Source organism: Octopus bimaculoides, chromosome 2, assembly GCF_046866305.1.
Source record: "Octopus bimaculoides isolate indiv1 chromosome 2, ASM4686630v1, whole genome shotgun sequence".
Taxonomy (NCBI): domain Eukaryota; kingdom Metazoa; phylum Mollusca; class Cephalopoda; order Octopoda; family Octopodidae; genus Octopus; species Octopus bimaculoides.
In genome coordinates this window covers 16,442,604-16,462,853 of record NC_142929.1, presented here as the reverse complement: position 1 = coordinate 16,462,853, position 20,250 = coordinate 16,442,604, and the positions used below count along the sequence as shown (strand labels likewise).

At 37.4% G+C, this 20,250-nt stretch overlaps 1 protein-coding gene across 5 annotated transcripts in view; it reads left to right on the top strand.

Annotated features, from left to right (window-relative positions):
* The window catches only part of LOC106878755 (uncharacterized), a 190,917-nt gene that overhangs the window by 21,036 nt on the left and 149,631 nt on the right, over positions 1-20,250 (top strand). For all 5 annotated transcript variants that reach the window (XM_052975707.2, XM_052975699.2, XM_014928076.3 and 2 more), the window contains exon 2: positions 1,987-2,799. In XM_052975707.2, the coding sequence (XP_052831667.1) occupies positions 2,013-2,799 (787 nt within the window). In that variant the 5' untranslated portion in view covers positions 1,987-2,012. The remainder of the gene's footprint in view (positions 1-1,986; positions 2,800-20,250) is intronic.

Genomic DNA, 20,250 nt, shown 5'->3' with positions numbered 1-20,250 from the left:
TTGATTGGGCCCAATACAACTTTAAGTTGCATGGGACTAAATCTAACTGCTTTAAATAATCTTTTCTACTTTAGGCTCAAGGCCCTAAATTTTAGGGGAAGGGGCCAGTCGATTAGATCAACCCCACTACTCAGCTGGTACTTAATTTATTGACCTTGAAAGTATGAAAGGCAAAGCCAACCTCGGCGGAATTTGAACTCATACACACACACACACACACACACACACACACACACACACTATTCTTAAACAAGAATGTTATTGATAGTGACTTCAAAGTTTTGACCTATTAAGCCATCATCAGTCTGACAATGGCTTAACTAGCTAAAACGTCAAAGTCACAGTCAACAGCATTCTTGTTTAAGAATAATAAATTTGTACTCTACACAAGTGTAGAGTAAGCCATCAGATTAATGTTCTCAGTGTTAGGAAGGGCATCCAGCCATAAAACCCTTTTCAAAACAGAAACAGTAGTCTGGGGTAGTCTTCTACCTGGCCTGCTCCTGTCACCCGTCCTACCCTTGCATGCATGGAAGACTGATGTTAAATGATGATGATGATACATATGTAAGGATGTATTTATGTATACGTTTGTACATGAGGTTACATTGATTGATTAACATGTTCTTGTTCTACACATGTAGTTTTAGTTGCTCTGTTGGATGTGTAATGTCAGTGTGCACGCACGATAGAGTGTGTCTTGAGAGAAAAGTTGGACATAAGTAGCATCAGATGTGGTGTGCAAGAGAGACAACTGTGCTGGTGTAGTCATGTGTTGCATATGGATGAGGACAGCTTTGTAAAAAAGTGTCACACCCTAGCAGTAGAGGGGAACCTGTAGAAGAGGTAGACCCAGGAAGAACTGGGAAGCGGTGGTGAAGCATGACCTTCAAAAGTTGGGCCTCATGGAGCTGATGACAAGTGACCGAAACCTTTGGAGATATGCTGTGCTTGAGAAGACCAGCCAAGCCAAGTGAGATCATAACCGGGGCCTATACCAGTGTAGCATAACCAGCCCATTTAAGAGTCATTGGGCAATAAACTGCACTTGCAAAGACCTGTTGAGTCAAGTGAAGTCATTGTCGTGGCCAATGCCAGTACCACCTGACTGGCTCCCATGCTGGTGGCACGTAAAAAGCGTGGCACGTAAAAAGCACCATTTGAGCGTGGTCGTTGCCAGTGCCGCTTGACTGGCACCCATGCTGGTGGCACATAAAAAAGCACCAGTCGAGCGTGGTCGTTGCCAGTGCCGCCTGACTGGCTTCCGTGTCAGTGCCACGTAAAAAGCACATTGCAAGCATGGTTGATGCCAGTGCCAGCTGACTGGTTTCCTGCCGGTGGCACGTAAAAAGCACCCACCACACTCTCAGAGTGGTTGGCATTAGGAAGGGCATCCAGCTGTAGAAACTCTGCCAAATCAGATTGGAGCCTGGTGCAGCCTTCTGGCTTGCCAGCCTTCAGTCAAACCATCCAACCCATGCCAGCATGGAAAGCGGACGTTAAACGACGATGATGATGATGATGTTTCTCATTTGTCTTCATCTTCCTTCTTGAACACACATCATTCAGTGTTTCTGGCCTGTGTTGTCTAATTTTAAATTTTGCTTGATCGACAAGTACCAAAGATCATATAAAGTTATTGCTATCATATAATCCCCAATGTTGTGTTTTCCTTGTTGCTTTTCAGATCAGAATTTTTCTTCTGAATTATATTTCTACAGCACATCTGCAATTTTATGGAGGATGATTTTCATTCAAGCTTAAAATTAGAAAAAGAAAATTGAAGTATATCTTGAGAATGATTGTTGGACGCTCAAAATAAAGATGTTTAGGAAACTTACTATACAATTTCAGTTGTACCATAAACATATCTTTAATTAAAAAAGAAGTACTCTTCCCCATTTATATTAATATATTTTGGTGTGTATTATCGGTAATAATAAAACATTAACTGTTCTTTTTCTTTTCTTTGTTGGACCATTATAGGATGAATCTACTTTATATCTGAAAGAATGGGCCTTGATTTCAAGGAGGCTTTCTCCAGTTTTTTACATCAATACTTTCATGCTAATGCCACTTTTTGGAATAGTGTGAAAATATGTGGCAATTTTAAAGTAGCTGTTGATGACTATCAGGAAGATTATCTTTTTAGTGAAGTAATAACTAAAAGTGATTGTTGCTGTTCTAATGGATTGGATAAAATAAATACTCCCATCCGTGGATCAGGACAAGCTCCAATCATTATAAAAGAAGAACCAAATGAAGCGAACCGACCATCAGTACTAAGTGGTGAGGTAGTTACCACCAGTAGTACTAATCTATCTACTATCACTAATAATTCTACGACAAACACAGTTATACCAAACAATGCCAGTCTCTCTACTAGCAGCAGTAATGGGAATAATACTAATAATATACAAACTGTTGCTGATAAAACTAACAACTGTGGTACAACTTCCAGTCAAAGTAGTCATATTGAAACTGTTCTTTCACCAGACACTAATTATGCAGTCCCTCCAACACGGCCTTCTCGCTGGTATATCAGCAACTGCCAGCCACAAACCTCTGACATTGATGGCCGTACTATACTGCCTTCAATGCCATTGTTAGTCACTTCAACGCCAGCTGCTCCATCGTCCCCTAACAAGATAACTGATATGTTACAAATTACATCTTGTGAGGGAGAGGAAGAAGCAGCAGCACTCCAGACATTTTCATCTGCTCAAGATCCAATTCCTACAGAAGAGTCTGTTACTTTGCAAGGAGCCACATCTTTTGCTACAGAGACACAAGTAGCAGGTGAGTTACATTCATCTTTCTTGTTTTTTGCCTCTTAAAAATTTCTTAGATGTAGCTTAATTATGTCATTCCCATTTAAAAAAAAATTATTATTGTCATTCATTTCATGTATCTATGAGAAAAATATTGATGGTTAGTAATTTAAGGTCCTCTATCAGTCTGTTCAATTCTCAGATTTATAGCTACAATTCTTCATATCTAAAAGTGAATGTCTTTAAGTAGGTACCATGTTTTTAAGCTACAGTTTTACTCTCAAGAAGCTGACATTTTGTGTATGGGCACATTTTTGTTAGAGGAGATCATAAACTATATGATTTTTTGGTACTTCTTTGGAATTCCCTTATACCCTATAACTTTTGAACCAGTGCTTTTTTAATCTTTTTAATTTTTTTTCAGATTCATGTTTTCAATATTGAAGCAAAAAAAAACAACTTGTTTTTGATTTCAATTCCACCCTACACCAACCCAATTTGTTTACTGTTGATGTGCTGTCACACACAAAATGACAACTTCCAAATCCTGTTTCCTGACTGGGTGAAAATTATCAAACTTTAAACCTCTATAACTTTTCAAAAACATTATTCTTTAAAAGGTGAAACAACTCCAACAATTTAACTTGAATGTATTTAAAAAGTTATAGAGGTTTAAAGTTTGATAATTTTCACCCAATCAAGAAACAGGATTTGGAAGCTGTCAGTTTATGCGTCTTGTCAACTGTAAACAAAGCAAATAAATTGGTGTGGGGAGACTGAAATAAAAAAAATTTTTTTTGCTAAATCTTAATCTCTGATATCGAAAACATATGAATCTGAAAAATTAAAAAAAAAAAATTACTGGTTCAAAAGTTATAGGGTGGCAGGGAATACCAAAGAAGTACTGATTTTTTTATTAATACTTTCTGTAAACTGGTACTTTTGCTACTATCTTATATATAACACATGAAATCAGTATTTCTGGCAATCTTTTAAATTCCATCCCAACAGTGAAAAATGTTTTGCAACAACATATACATTTACTATCAGGAAACTCATAGTTAACAATCTTGATGACTCTGAAGTATAGAATGTGTTTCATACAAGTTTGAACTAGGGACTAAATTATTTCCAAACCACCATATTGAGAAGACCAAGAATCTTCTTTTATAGCTAATAAAGGAGGGCTGGATTAAAAGCATTTATTTATTTATTTCATTTTGTGTTGCAATTTATGAAGAATAAGTGTTGTGGGTAAAGGTTTCCAATGGATTAGTCACTGGGTCACTTCGTTTCTGACTGTGGGAGTCATATGCCAGTATCAGCCATTCTTCTTTCATGGCAATGTTTCCATCCTCCATAGAAAGCTGTGCATACATACATCGACATCATCATCGTCATCATTTTATTTCTGTTTCTTTACACTTGCATGGGTTGGGCTCACATATATACACACATATATACACAGACACTCATATGCATATGTTATTGTCTGCATATGTATCAAAAGATGGATGGGTCAATGTATACACATGCATACAAGACTTTAGTCGATCCAAAGCTATGATATAAAACACTTGCCTAAGATGCCAAGCCCTGGGGCCTTGTGATTGTGAACTTCTTGATTATTCAGCCATGATGTATTCATAGAAATTAAATTAAGTTGAAGGAAACTGTGTGGATGCCTATTGGATGGTTCTCGTATTGTCATACTGGTTCTACTTGAGAATTGCATTCAGCCTGTCCTTGGAACATTCAGCCTGTTACATGATAATTCAATGAACAGGTAATTTTGGTGGCTTCAGTGACTGAATACTCCTCAGTGAAACTGATGGAGATCCAGTATACTCCAGACCCTGGTGTACAGTGCAGTCTTTGACTCCTTGGTTCCTTGTCAAACCATCCAGCCCTAACCAGCATGCAATATGAACATTAAATGGTGATGATGATCATGATGTGGCTGTGTGGTAAGAAGCTTTCTTCCCAACCACATGGTTCTAGGTTCAGTCTCACTGTGTGGCGCCTTGGGCAAATCTCTTCTAATATAACCTCAGGCCGACCAAAGCCTTGTGAGTGGATTTGATAGACGGAAACTTAAAGAAGCTTGTCTTATATATATCTATATATTTATGTGTGTGTGTCTTTGTGTCTGTTTGTCTCCCCACCACCACCACCACCACCACCATCGCTCGACAACTGATCTTGGTGTGTTTGCATCCCTGTAACTTAGCAGTTTGGCAAAAGAGACCAATAGAATAAGTACTAGGCTTACAAAGAATAAGTCTTAGGGTCAATATATATATATATACTCTCTGAGTGGTTGGCGTTAGGAAGGGCATCCAGCTGTAGAAACTCTGCCAAATTAGATTGGAGCCTGGTGTTGCCATCCGGTTTCACCAGTCCTCAGTCAAATCGTCCAACCCATGCTAGCATGGAAAGCGGACGTTAAACGATGATGATGATATATAACTTGTTTTACTTGTAAAAAGAGCCAATCACTGTATTTTGTTATGGAGAAAATTTCTTGCTGTTGACTGATAGGTGCAAATACACAGAGTCAGCTCACTGCACTCTCTAAACAGACAGTGGGATGCATGGTTTTTCAGAGTGATTATCTCCTCTTCAGCAACAGAGACCAGAAAGGGAGGTGTTGTGAACTGACATGAGAGACAAGTCCCTCTTATGATATTTCCATTGTTGTTCAATGACTGGTTGTGCTATTCAGTGACTTGCCATAAATAAAATACTAGGTGACAGCTCTAAGCAGTGATGTATATAAATAAGAACTCGTTACCAGTTCCAATATGCTTGAGGCATATTTGGGCCCATGAAAAAGCCAGCCATTCAGTGCATTTTGTCATGGAGAACGTTTCTCACTGTCGACAAATAGGTGTAAATACACCAAGTCAGCCCTCGGGGCAATATATATATTGTTGTTATTATGTTAAACTGTTGTATGTCCAAATCTGGCCAAATGCATTGTTTCAATATTTAGATTTGCTTGCAATAGCCTGGTTCTTTTGGTCAAACTATTGTATCTCCAACTGCTTCAGATGCCAACATATCAAACATTGTCAGTGTAGTACAATGGTTTTGCTATGGGATGTTGAAACTCCTTTTTCGTTTTCTGAAAAAGCAACATTTTGGACTTAGGACACTTTTGCATAATAGCAACGATATGTATATATATCATCATCATCATCATCGTTGTCGTCATCATTTAACATCCACTTTCTATGCTGGCATGGGTTGGACGGTTTGACTTAAGGCAGCAAACTGGCAGAAACGTTAGCACGCCGGGCGAAATGCTTAGCGGTATTTCGTCTGCCGTTACATTCTGAGTTCAAATTCCGCCAGGTCGACTTTGCCTTTCATCCTTTCAGGGTCGATAAATTAAGTACCAGTTACGCACTGGGGTCAATGTAATCAGCTTAATCCCTTTATCTGTCCTTGTTTGTCCCCTCTATGTTTATCCCTTTGTGGGCAATAAAGAAATAAGAAGGCTGCACCAGACTCCAATCTGATCTGGCAGAAATTCTACAGCTGGATGCCCTTCCTAACGCCAACTACTCTGAGAGTGTAGTGGGTGCTTTTTATGTTCCACCAGCATATGTATATATATATATATATGTAAAATCATCATATCATTTAACATGTGTGATGATGATGATGATGATATATACATACATACTCACACACACACACATATATATGTGTGTATACATGTTGGTCTGTCTGTTTGTGTATATAAATATTTACACATCACATTCTCAGCAGACCTCCATGCAATTCCATCTGCCAAATCTCACTCTCAATGTAGTGGTCAACTCAAAGATACAGCAGAGGCCACTTGCTCAAGGTGCCACACAATGCGATAGAATCCAGAAGCATATGGTTGAAAAATCAACTTTATAATCGTGCTCACACACACATGCACACACATACACACATACACGTCATCAAGTGAGTGTAAGTCTTCAATAAGAAATATTTATATAAAATTCTTTGATGTGTGAAATGTTTTATAACTTATATTTCTTCAGTGTTTGGAGTTTGAAATTAAGTTGATGGACTAGTTACCATATGGTTATGTATTCAGATTTTATTGCAGCCTTTTGTATTGCATCTCTGAACAAACACTGCTTGCTCCAGTTTGCCTTAAAAGAAAACAAAAGAGGCTCCTCTCCTAATTCGTGATTGAGTGGTTAACTACAAGAACGGTGTCTAGTTGTAAAATTAATTGCTCTAACAAATAAACCTCCCCATACATGCAATCATGGAATAAGAGATGTCAAACATTAAAAAGAAAAAAAAAGCCCAAAACCTCAGTTCTGAATTTAGTACAGAAAATCCATAAGTTTTAATTTATTAGTCAATTTATGAGTTTATATAAATTGTTTCTGGTATTTGCCTTGTTTTTGGTTATAACATCTGCAAATTCTTTCCAGTAATGCCTGGTCTGACAGCACTGGGTGGCAACAGGCCACCTCACTTGGAGGCCTGGGCTTCCACTCTCTGGTCTTACTTGTCCTGCCAGTATTTCTTTTGGTGACCTTTCGTCAGGGTTCTCCACAACACAACTGAACCTGCTTTGATGGGAGCATGAGATAGCCTACACAACATGGACCCAGCTCAGCTCCCATCTCCTTTCCCCTTTGTGGATGTCCAGTCCCCACAAAACAACTAGGATGCCATCCAATGCAGCACGATCTCAGACAAGCTGGTGCACCATCCTGACCACCACTCTTAACTGGCACTCAGCTGGATAGCGACTGTTTGCACATTGGTGTTTCCTGAGGCTTTGACTTCTGGATCTGTGAGTCTCACAAATGCTGCTGTGGATCCACTGTGGGTTCCTTTAGTCTCCACCCATTGTCATGCCATTATAGTGCTGGCCATCTTCCAAACCATGCTGCTCTCAGTGAGATCATGAAGTATGGCCTAGACACTACAGGCTTCCCTTCCCAGCTCAAGCTAGTGGGCTTGTACAGAGGGGTCAGTAAAAGGCCAGATGGCATGACAACTTTCTCGTTACATGGTGATAGGTCCCTCATCTGGGATGCTACAAGCTGTGACACCTTCTCCAGCAGCAACCTGGTGTGTTTGTCTGCCAGCCCAGGCTTCTCTGCTCATCAAGACAAGAAGGGCAGAATGAAAAAGTATTGGCTGCTCTTTAAGAGATTTGTGGCTGAGCCTGTGACAGTTGAGATCTCTAGCATTCTTGGCTCTTGGACTACATCTCTGTTCACTGCTACCAAGTTGAACAGAGTGTGAGCCTTGTAAGTGGAGCTCACACTCCAGCCATGGGTGTGAGCCCTGTAAATCTGAGTGACTGCTCTAGTACCTCCATGGCAACACATTTTCCATTTTGTCTGCCAGGACCATGAGGTAGACCTAGTCTTTTTAGACCATGCACATCCTCTTAAATAAACAACTGGAAGGAAAATTATAATATTGGTTATTTCCCACCAAACACAAGCTCCTATAGTCTATGGCCAGGAATGGAATGTTGCATTGTTCTAGGTTTCCTCAGTTGGTATAATCTGCATTAGTAAAATACATTTGCTTCAGCTATGAACACATTCCAAGCTCAATGATCTTGCTAACTTAATTCCATTTTGTGACACTAGTTTGGAAAATTAATGTTATTAATATCTTTACACTTAGTAAGAGAAGCTATTAGAAAAAAAAAATTAATGTGAATAGCATATCACTTAAAAGTTATCCCATGATGCTTGTGCACATTTAGGACCTTGGAAAGTACAGTTGTTTTTAATACTGTAGTAATATGAAACCAATTTGTGTGAGAGATTTTAATAGTTATAATTATGCAAGATATTTAAGATACTATCTCATTTGATTCTAACCTGCTTAAAGCTAGCTCTTATTTCTATGATATAAAGTTGTATGTTTTAAAGTGTTTATATTTAAATTAAAACCTTCTTCAGCCAACCAATGTCTTGTGAATGAAGTTGGTGTGTGTGTATGTGTGTGTGTAGCGATATTGTCATTTCATACCTTTACCAGTAGTACGTTTGCCTTCCTTATTGACACCATAGTCAGTTGCCCGGCACTGTTGAAGACATGTCATATAAAAAAAAATATCCTTTATTTGAAAAACAGATAAGGTTTGGCAACAGGAAGAGCATCTGGTTGTAAATCCTGCATCAGACATGTCTGTGGCTAACCCATGCTAACATGGAAAAATGGACGTTAAGTAACTGAGCTACCAGAGTCATAATTTTATGTAAGACACTTTCTTACACAAAATTATGACTTGGGTAATCACAACAGCCTAATAATAAAATCATCTACTATAATAGTACTCTTGTGTTTTTCTCCATCACAACATATGAATGAGAAAGGAAAGGGTGATAGATGAATAAGGAAGGAAGGGGTGATGGCAAACTGGTGGGATGGTGAATATTCAATGCTGAAAAGAAAAATCAAAGAGCATTTCAACTTTGTGTGAGTATATGTGAGTATGTGTACAAGGGAAGTATGTGAATGTATGTGAACATTGACAAGTGTTTTAATTTGATTTACCCTCCATATTTATATACAAAATACTGCAATTAGCTGTCATTTTTGATGTTACAGGGCCAGCTAGTTATTTCAATAAACCCCTCCAAATTACTTATTGCATTTTCAAAATCTATTGAAACATAAATTCAGAGTTGTGACATTTTGTTGCAATTTTTGAAGTTTCCGGTATCAAGAATTTAAGTATTTGGTAACCATTATAAACCTTTTTATTTTGAAATAATTTATAGACACAAAGTTAAGAACTAAAACCAATCACAAAATATATAACATCATCATCATCATCATCATAAATTCGTTTTCCATGCTGATATGGATTGGATGGTCTAACATGGAGCTGGCCAACTGGGGAGCTGTCCAGACTCCAGTCGTCTGTTGTGGCATGGTTTCTATGGGTGGACACCCTTCCTAATGCCAACCACTTCACAGAGTGTACTGGATGTTTTTTACATGCCACCAGTGTGCATGCATTTATGAAGCATAAGTGCATTTACGTATCTTGATGCATCTTCCCAAGTACAGCAAATTACCACAACTCCAGGTCCCTTGTCATTTTCTCAGTGAGGCCCAGTGTCCAAAGATCTTTTCTCACCGCTTCATCCCACTTTTCCTGGGTCTACCTCTTCCACAGGTTCCTTCCACAATTAGAGCTCAGCACTTCTTTATGCAGCTGTCCTCTTCCATATGCAGTATATTGCAGAAAAGCACCCCCTACACTCTCAGAGTGGTTGGCATTAGGAAGGGCATCCAGCTGTAGAAACATTGCCAGATCAGACTGGAGCCTGGTGCAGCCTTTTGGCTTGCCAGCATGGAAAGCGGATGTTAAATAATAATGACGACGATGATGATGATAAATAAAAAATATTGTGTGTGTATATGTATATGTGTACACATATATATATATATAGATAACTGTCTGGCCAAAGATCAATAGATATTGGCAAAGGGAGATAATCACCTAGGGTTTTACCCTTAAAAACAAGGCTTTCCCCCTCCATATTTTAAAGAGGTCTCATGCCAGCAGTGTTTGGGGTCTGAAGATATGCTGTAAGGCTAAACACCTTATCAGCAAGAAACCCAGAGTAACCCCATAAACGGGTCAACCCCTCTATAATATATACATGCATATATATATATATATATATATATATATATATATATATATATATATATATATATATATATATATATATATATATATATAGCAATAAGAAAATGGAGGGGAATATGTGGTACTCATCAACTTGCAGACATTGTATTATGTCAATTTACCTGTTTATTTTTCAATTAAGAGGACAGGACAATAAAAACAATATACAAATCGGGTATCCTTCCGGCAGCATATTGGATAGATATTATCCCTTAGTGGGTTGGATTCACAACCTCTAACTCTCTTGGAATTATATATATATATAAACATATAGGTGCAAGCATGATTGTGTGGTAAGAAGCTTGCTTTCCAACCTCATGGTTCTGGGTTCAGCCCCACTGTGTGGCAGCTTGAGCTATAGCCTTGGGCCAACTAAAGCCTTGTGAGTAGATTTGATGTGTGTGTGTGTGTGTGTGTGTGTGCGTGCGCACGTTTGTGTTTGTGCCCCCTCACCACTTGACAATCAGTATTGGGGTTGATTCATTCGACTAAAATCCTTCAAGGCACTGCCCCAGAATGGCCACAGTCTAATGACTGAAACAAGTAATAGATATACGTGATAGAAAAGATATTATTTCTAAGAAAGCTTATGATATTTCAGTCTGAAAAATCTCAGTGAATTAGCAATTTGAAACAAGAATTAAGGTGAAAGCATTGAGGTAAAATATCTGTCTAGTGTTTCTTTTGCTTGAAGCATTGTAAATTTATAGGAAGATTCCATTTCTACATTGTGGTTTTATTATTGTTCTGCAAGATTTGGTAAAACTAGTAATTCAATGTACATTTTTGAACACTTTTTTTTTCCCAAGTTATACAGAATTGAGACACAAGTTATTATAATACAAAAATTGGATTATATTTCTTCAAAACTTTTTTTTACTGAAGTTTATTTTTTTTAGAAATAAGATTACTTTTGTTTTATGCTATATGTATGGATGTGTGTATGTGTATTAAGCAAAAACAGCTCCTTGCTGTTTCTACTGTTCAATGTTTTCTGTTTGTTTGTTTTTTTATGATTTTTATTGATTAAATTTCAAAATTTCCATTGTATCATTTTTCAAAGCCCTTCTGACTTTGAAGTTTTGGTTTCAAACATCTTATAGTAATTATTTAAACATTTTTAGTACAATTTTTAATAATTTTATGATTTTTGTCTTCAAGAAAATAATTATAGCATGTTATTTTTCTGAAATTAGTTTTGTATTATCAAATTATGTTAAGAAAATAATTATTAAAAATTTATATTTTTAAACACACTTCATTTATCGAACATTTTACTTTGAATGAGCAAATGAGAAAATTGCAAAAATAACAATTCAAAAATTAAAGCAATTCATAGAAAAAAAAAATGATGATTAAAGTTGTAGTGTAAAAATAATTTCGTTTTGTATGTATTTATTCTGCTTGCATCAGTCTGTGTAACTGATAAAATAGGTTTCACTCTTCATTTGCATTTGACTTATCAATAGCAAAACGACCATCTTAGTTCTAAAAGCAGTTGCTCCAACAATATTGATTCAAAGGTTCACAAACTGTTCAATCTGTGCTAGCATGAAGAAAATAGATGCAAATAGTAAAAGACAAAAAAAAAAAAAAAAACAGTGCTCTTATCAAAACATTCCTTAATATACTTTCTAAGATTGTTACTTGGTAATTGTATTCACTGAACAAGTCTTGGCAATGGTTATTCAGCTGAATAATATAAGCAGTTTGTCCGAAAGTTCTTTTCATAAGATTGTCTAATGTTTTTGGAATTGATGCTGAAATAATTTTTATGATGGACTTCAAGCAAAAACCTTTGAAATATATCCTGACTTGAGTATTTTTAAATCTTGCTTTTTGGTTCTTACATGTCAACATGGGAAAATAGTGATTAAATTCTTTACTCTGGCAGAACTGGTAGAGTGAGAGCCAACGTTTCTTGTGGTTGTTAGTTATGTACCCTTTGAGTTTAATTGCAGCCTTGGCTGACTTTGTCTTTCATCCAAGTCAATAAAATGGGCACAAATTAAGTACTTGCACCAATCTAATTGACTGTATGCCCCTGTTAAAAAAACTGGGTCTTTGTGCCTGTGTTAGAAACAACCACAGCTATGATAATGGCCCCTAATTTACGCTCAAGGCCAGCAGTATTTCATATATAAATGTAACTATATCTGTGTTTTGGTCTTTTGCCCAATATGGCCCTAATAAGTCTACAGCTGGTGCCTTCTCCACCTCCTTGATAGTCTTTCATCTCTCTATCACTAATCCTCATCTCACCCTCTCTTTTATTCTCTGTACTCTACTGCACATGTAACTATGGCCGCCAGTGATGATGATGATGATATACATATATACAACATGCAAACTGCTGTTGTCAGGAGAATAGTTTCTTGAACTTATTACATTTTTTACATTTATTATGGTTATTGTTCTCTTGTACTCTCTTTTACTTCTAATCAGATCACTATAGTAATAAAGACTATGAGTGATATATATATATATATATATATATATATATATATATATATATATATATATACACAAAAAGTATATATAAACTGCGAGGTAATTTAAAGTCGTTAAAATACGTTGTAGCTGATGCAGTTTATTAATTGAACAAATAGAAATGTGTGTTCACCTATAGGCAACACATCCAATGTTTTACTTTGAAGTGCATCAATAAAATAATTATATCCATTGATCTATTGCTTTCCCATTTTGTTAGTAAAATCCAGCTGCTGTGATCGCATAGTATAAGCAATTCTGCACAACAAAGAAATATTAATCTTCAGTGAAAATATAAAACACACCTACGCAGTAAAATATTTGTTGTATCCATCTTGACGACTTAAATTTCGCTGTTTTAAACACTTCAATATTTTTATATATGTATATATGCTGTGCAAACTAAAATTGTTAGACAGGTTGGTATACCTAGGTTAATATAGCTAAAGTTTTGAATTAGTCAAGAACTTCAGTCCCTTTAATGTTTGTTTGAATTCTAAGAGTAACATTTTCTGAAAATAAAGGAAGGTGACAGAAAGTGGCATTTTGTCTGTTTTTACATTCTGAGTTGAAGTTCCATTGATCCTTCCAGGGTCAATAAAATTAAGTACTGGTGTAGCACTGGGGTCAATGTAATCGACTTGCCCCCTTCCCTGAAATTGATGTCCTTGTGCCATAATTGAAACTGTTATTATTATTATTATTATTATTATTATTATTGAGTGAGAGATCAGTGCATGTCATCAGAGTGACACTGGGGTAAAATATACGAAGCCCAGTATACCCATCATGACTACCTGTCTGATAAGGGTACACCAGGCACATGCATCACGACCATATGTGTGCGACATGGTGATCTCATATCAAGATAAACAGCGCATGACCTTGCAGGTGGGGCCCAGTTAGAATTTTCTTCAGGTGGAGTAACCCCTCCCCCTCAAAAGGTCCCTGAATAAGGTTTGTTTAAGGAAGATGAATGAAACATCCATGTTTCCAGAGGTGAATTATCCAAACCCCATAGAATTCCTCTCAACACATGGCTATGATGCTCCCCGACTACTACTTGTGATCAGAGATGCACATATCATCAGCTACTAAGGGACATGCTCAAGTGGTTACGGTCAAACAACTGACAAGCTAATCTGTGGTATTGAGCAGAATATTTGCTGTAGCCCATTATTATTATGTTAGCATGATACATTAGCAGAATCATTAGAATTTCAGACAAAACACCTTGCTGTATTTGTTCCACTTCTACATGTTCTGAGTTCAGATTGTTTTGTGGTTGGCTTTGCCTTTCGTCTTTCATGTGTTGATAAAACAACATACCTGTTAAGTACAGGGATTGATACAGTTAGCTATTTCCTCTTTCTACAATTACTGGCCTTGTGTTTCTTAAGGGTAGAATTAATTCTTAATTGACAGAATTGTTAGAGTGTAGGACAAAAAATACATTGTGGGTGTTCTGAGTTCAAATCTTGCCAAAGTTATGTTTGACTTTCTTCTTTCTTACAAACACTTATTCACATATGCATACGTACACGCACACGCATTTAGTTAAGTTGTTTTTTTCCCTATTCTTTTTCTGTCATGCAACTTGTCTGGTGATCTCACTGGTGCTGGTGAGAGAGAGAGAGAGAGAGACACACACACACACACACACACACACACACACACAAAGCATTCAGTACACATTGTAGAGTAGTTGGCATTAGGAAGGGCATCCAGCTGTAGAAATCATGCTAAAGCTTACATTGGAGCTTGATGCAGGCTTGTGGCTTGCTAGATTCTGTCAACCCATGCCAACATGGAAAAGAGACATTAAATGTTGACGATGACCCTTTGTATAAAACTGCTTAGTGTAGAAGTGTCAGTACTTTTAATGAAGTGGCAAACCAGATATTTAGGACGTGTGAAATTGATTTACAAGGACACTAGAATTTACTGTTTAATTTCGTGGGCTCTTTGCAGTATGTGTGTAGTGCTGCTATTCACAGTACTATTTCTTTTTAATTTCTTGGAGCAAAGTTTCTTGGAAGTTGCTAAAGTGCTTCTTGAACCCACCAATTTTTTGCCATACTGAAGGATAACTGGGATTGATTTTGTGTCAAGGAATCACATCTTTTTGATCTCTAGTTTTAGATTTTTTAATGAATTATTATTATTATTATGGAATTTAGGGGATTGGATTGGAAGTATCGATAGAACTCCAGGCACAATGTTTTGCAGTATTTAGTTAAGGCTTTTTAACATTCTGAGTTAAAATCTTACTGAGGTCAGCTCTTCCTTTCATTCCTCCAGGGTCAGTAAAATAAAGTACCAGTCAAGTACTGAGGTTGACGTACTTGATTAACCCCTACTCTCCTCCAAATTGTCATTTTGTGTGCCTAAATCATTATCATCATCATGTCCACTATTGAATATGAACTGAACAAGCTACTTTAAAGTAGCTAGGAAAAAAAAACAAACTAAAACTAGGCCCCCCCCCCCCCCCCCAAAAAAAAAAAAAAACTATAACCAGGCAAAAAACTAAAACCATTTTCCTTTGTTCAGGACAAAAGTAAACAATCACTCGAGTGTAATAGGTTCACAAGACAATATCATCTACAATATTAACCATTAAATTTGTTGTAATTAAGAGCATTTATTTGTAACCAAGCCTTTGATGTGTTGTTGGCTATTAACATGGTATCTACTTAAAATAAGTGATTTGCAGCTGTCTGTATTCTTTACTTAAGAAATGTATAGAAAAATATACAGATTGCCAGTCGTACAATATATTGACTTTCAACTAATTCTTTGCTGTTTTTGTTACATTTTTGTCTGTCTGCGATTTACTTTGGTTAAAATATATATTATATTTACTGTGCTGGCATAGACCAAAACTGGATTTAATGATAATGGATTTCTTGAATAAATAAAATTTCCTTAAAAATTTGCGTCACCATTTTAAAGTCTATTTGTTTCATGCCTTCGTGGATAGGACAAGTCTTCTCTAGCAAAACCTTTTGTCATCTTCGTTCAACATCCTGAGATCAACTTTTACCACTTCTTCCCATGTATTCTTTGATCTTCTTCATCAACCGTTTCCTATTACTTGGATCATTTGGCTCTTCCTTATTCCAAATGCCATCCTTCATACATACTGCACAATCAATCCTTTCTTGCATGCAACTACTGCTTCTCCTTTTTTTTTTTTTGATTCTCAGTTCATTCGTGCTCCATTGTTCATTCCTATGAGCATAACACATCCAGCAGAGCGTGCTTGCCCCATTTCTTTTTAGCTTTTGCACATCTACCGTCATCAACTATCCAATTCTGTTACTGTACATTATACAGTGTACTCTTCATTCACAGAAAGAATCCTATAGTTGCCAGCGATGATGCTAACACCCCAAACTTTCTCCATCCTATTTGTATTTGGGCAGTTATGCTATCAGAATATCTTTCTACTTCTGATTAGGTCAGAAACTGTCCTCTATATTTAAAGAACCTTTCAGGCATCGAGCCATAGAAACCATACCAAAGCAGACACTGGAGCACAATGCAGTCCTCGACTCATTGGATCCTTGTCAAATTATCCAACCCATGCCAGCATGGAACATGCATGCTAAATGATGATGATGATGGATGGATGTTACATATACACATGTATATAAGTGCAGGCATGGCTGTGTGATAAGTAGCTTCCTTACCAACCACATGGTTCCAGGTTCTGTCCCACTGTGTGACACCTTGGGCAAGTGTCTTCTACTATAGCCTTAGGCCGACCAAAGCCTTGTGAATGGATTTGGTAGACAGAAACTGAAAGAAGCCTGTCGTGTATATATACATAGGTGTGTGTGTGTGTGTGTGTGTGTGTGTGTGTGTGTGTATGTTTGTGCCTAGAGTAGAAAAGAATATTATATTTCCTATTAAAATTTCCAAAGGATCTTATCTGTTGCTTCAGTTGACTCTACAAAAAAGCTATTTGAATTGACTAACTGATATTTTAATACTTTGATTAGTGGATTGGTAGAAGTGATAGAGTGATTGACAAAATGCCCTGTGATATTTGCAGTGCTTTAGGTCTTGAGTTCAATTCCCATTGGAGTTTACTTTGCAGTTTGTACTTTCAGGGTTAATAAAATAAAGTAAAAGGCAAGCAGTTGCTTGATGCAACTGGCAGCACCATTCTGTCCATATTCGTGGAATTATATGTTTGTTAGGAAATATTCTTTTAAGAGAGTAGAATATTGTCAACTAGATCATAAGAACTTCAGAAAGCGTATTTCTATTTAATGCCAATTGTATTAATGTCTGACAATAAAGAAAGTTAATTGGAGAATAACAGAAAAAAAAACAGAAGGATTAGAATACTTCGCATGACAATTTTATGATAAAAAGAAAGAAAAAAAAAAACAAAAGTAAAAATGTAAATAAAATACCAAATTGAAGTTAATGTTTCAGTAAGAAAGAATAGAAATGCCATGTGCTATATACTCATATGTGTGTGAGTGTGTGTGTGAGAGTATTTATATGTATGTGTTTACGTTTTCACACATACACACACACACACACACACAAACATGAATGCAATCATCATCATCATTTCATGTCTGTCTTTTTTTTTTTTTCCCATGGTGGCACGAATTAGATTGGTCGTCACAGTCTTTGTCAGTTCTTATTTGTAGTTAGAATCCTCCCAGACAAGTCTGGGACTATGTCTTTCAAGGATGTTCTATTTTCCTACAGCTGGATGCCCTTCCTGTTGCAAATCCCCTTTACAGTGTGTACTCAAAGCATTTTATCATGATACCTGCGCAAGAGAGAGAGAGAGAGAGAGAGAGGGAGAGAGAGAGAGGGAGAGAGAGAGGGGGAGAGAGAGAGAGGGAGAGAGAGAGGGAGAGAGAGAGAGGGAGAGAGACTATATTGTCACTACATTGTCTCTGTTCACTGGGATCAGAGAAGTCGTCTCCTTCTGGCAAGATTTGTAAGAGTCCCTCCTGTCTTCCTTGTCTTGTCTCTGATACAAGAGTGAGAAGGTGACAAAAGAAAGAATAACAGCAGAGAACTGGGGTGATAGAGTCGAAGTGTGTGTGTGTGTGTGTGTGTGTGTGTGTGTGTGAGAGAGAGAGAGAGAGAGAGAGTGAGAAAGGGGAGAGAGAGAGAGAGTGATAGGAGAGAGACAGTGTGATGGGAGTGGGAATAATGAAAATGTGAAGGGATGATTGCAAAGAGAGAGAGAGAGAGAGAGAGAAAGAGAGATGCCTACATTGAGATATAGAGGTGGGATTAATGGCATTGGAAAAGTGGTGGATTAGGGTATCAATTAAGACAGGTGATGACGACTAATATAGGATGAAAGGGGAAGATTGTAAGAAAGAATGTTCGTAGCGTTGAAATGCAGTATGAATATAATGAGTGAGAGAGAGACCCAAATGCAGATATTATGAATTGCAACATCTATCCGCATCGCCAGCATTTCTTCATATCTGTTTTCCATGTTTTCCCAGATTAGGTAGGGATTTTTCATTGTAGCATTTTGCCACTAACTGCAGTGGTCACCATCTTAAGCACTGGAGTGACTGTGCAACAAGAAACTTGCTTCCCACCACACGGTTCTGGATTCAGTCCCACTGAATGGCACCTTGGGCGAGTGTCTTCTTCTGTAGCCTCAGGCCAAGCAAAGTCTTGTGAGTGGATTTGGTTGATGGAAACTAAAAGAAGCTCATCATATATATCATCATCATCATCACTGTCACCATTTAACATCCGCTTTCCATGGGTTGGATGGTTTGACTGAGGACTGGCAAGCCAGGAGGTTGCACCAGGCTCCAATTTGATCTGGCAATGTTTCTATAGCTGGATGCCCTTCCTAACGTCAACCACTCCAAGAGTGTAGTGGGTGCTTTTTACATATATGTATGTGTGTATGTGTTTGTCTGCCAACCACTGATTGATGGCCGGTGTTGTCTATGCATCCATAACTTGACAGTTCAGCAAAAGAGACTGATAGAATAAGTTCCAGGCTTAGGAAAAGACAAATGCTGGGGTCGATTTGTTCAACTAAAATTTCTCAAGGCAGTGCCCCAGCATGGTTGCAGTCTAATGACTGAAACAAATAAAAAAAGAAAAAAACATAAATTTTAATACAAAATATACAAAGTAATGTAAGAAGTTGTCATACATTTTCATTAGTAATTGTTAGTGATTTGTTGGTGAAGTGACACGCCATCATCATCATCATTGTTTTCATACCTGCTTTTTCTATACTGGTATGAGTTGAATGAGACTGTTGCTGGGTGCTCTTCCTGATGCCAACCATTACATATTTCCAATTAAGGCACTTTATTCTATATCTCCACAATGTTGAGCAGCCAGACATAAAACATGTCTCCTTTACCCAAACGATGACCATGTCAAAAGAGACAAAGACAAGCACATGTACACATATGCATGCACTTGCACACACGCACATACACACACATTGTGCTTCCATACAATTTCTGCTAACCACATTTCACTCATATGGCACCGATTAAAGTTATGCTTTAGTAGAAGACACTTGCCTAGTGTGCCAAGCAGTGGTATTGAAGCTGCATCCACATAGTTGCAAAGTAAACATCTTAACCACACAGCTATACCTGTGCCTAAGCACACAACTGATTTTTCAGATTTATAATTAGATGTTTGAATATGGAGAGTTGCATCTATTGCTTTGTGTAACGTTTGTTTTTTCTCAACAGATAGGCATAGGAGTGGCTGTGTGGTAAGTAGCTTGCTTACGAACCACATGGTTCTGGGTTCGGTCCCATCGCATGGAACCTTAGGCAAGTGTCTTCTACTATAGCCTCGGGCCGACCAAAGCCTTGTGAGTGAATTTGGTAGACGGAAACTGAAAGAAACCCGTTGTATATATGTATATATATGTGTGTGTGTGTATGTTTATGTGTCTGTGTTTGTCCCCCAACATCGCTTGACAACCGATGCTGGTGTGTTTATGTCCCCGTAACTTAGCGGTTCGGCAAAACGAGACCGATAGAATAAGTACTAGGCTTACAAAGAATAAGTCCTGGGGGTTGATTTGCTCGACTAAAGGCGGTGCTCCAGCATGGCCGCAGTCAAATGACTGAAACATGTAAAAGAGTAAAAAGAGAGTAAAAGAGATAGCTTCGTGTCGGAAAGGGCATTATTCGATATGTTCCGGCTTAGCCCCTCTTTTGCTATTTGAATTATTTCAAGTCTAGTATTTGAAACTGTAACATGAAACAATGAAACTCACTAAGGTCTGGTTTCGAAGCATTAAGTTGATGA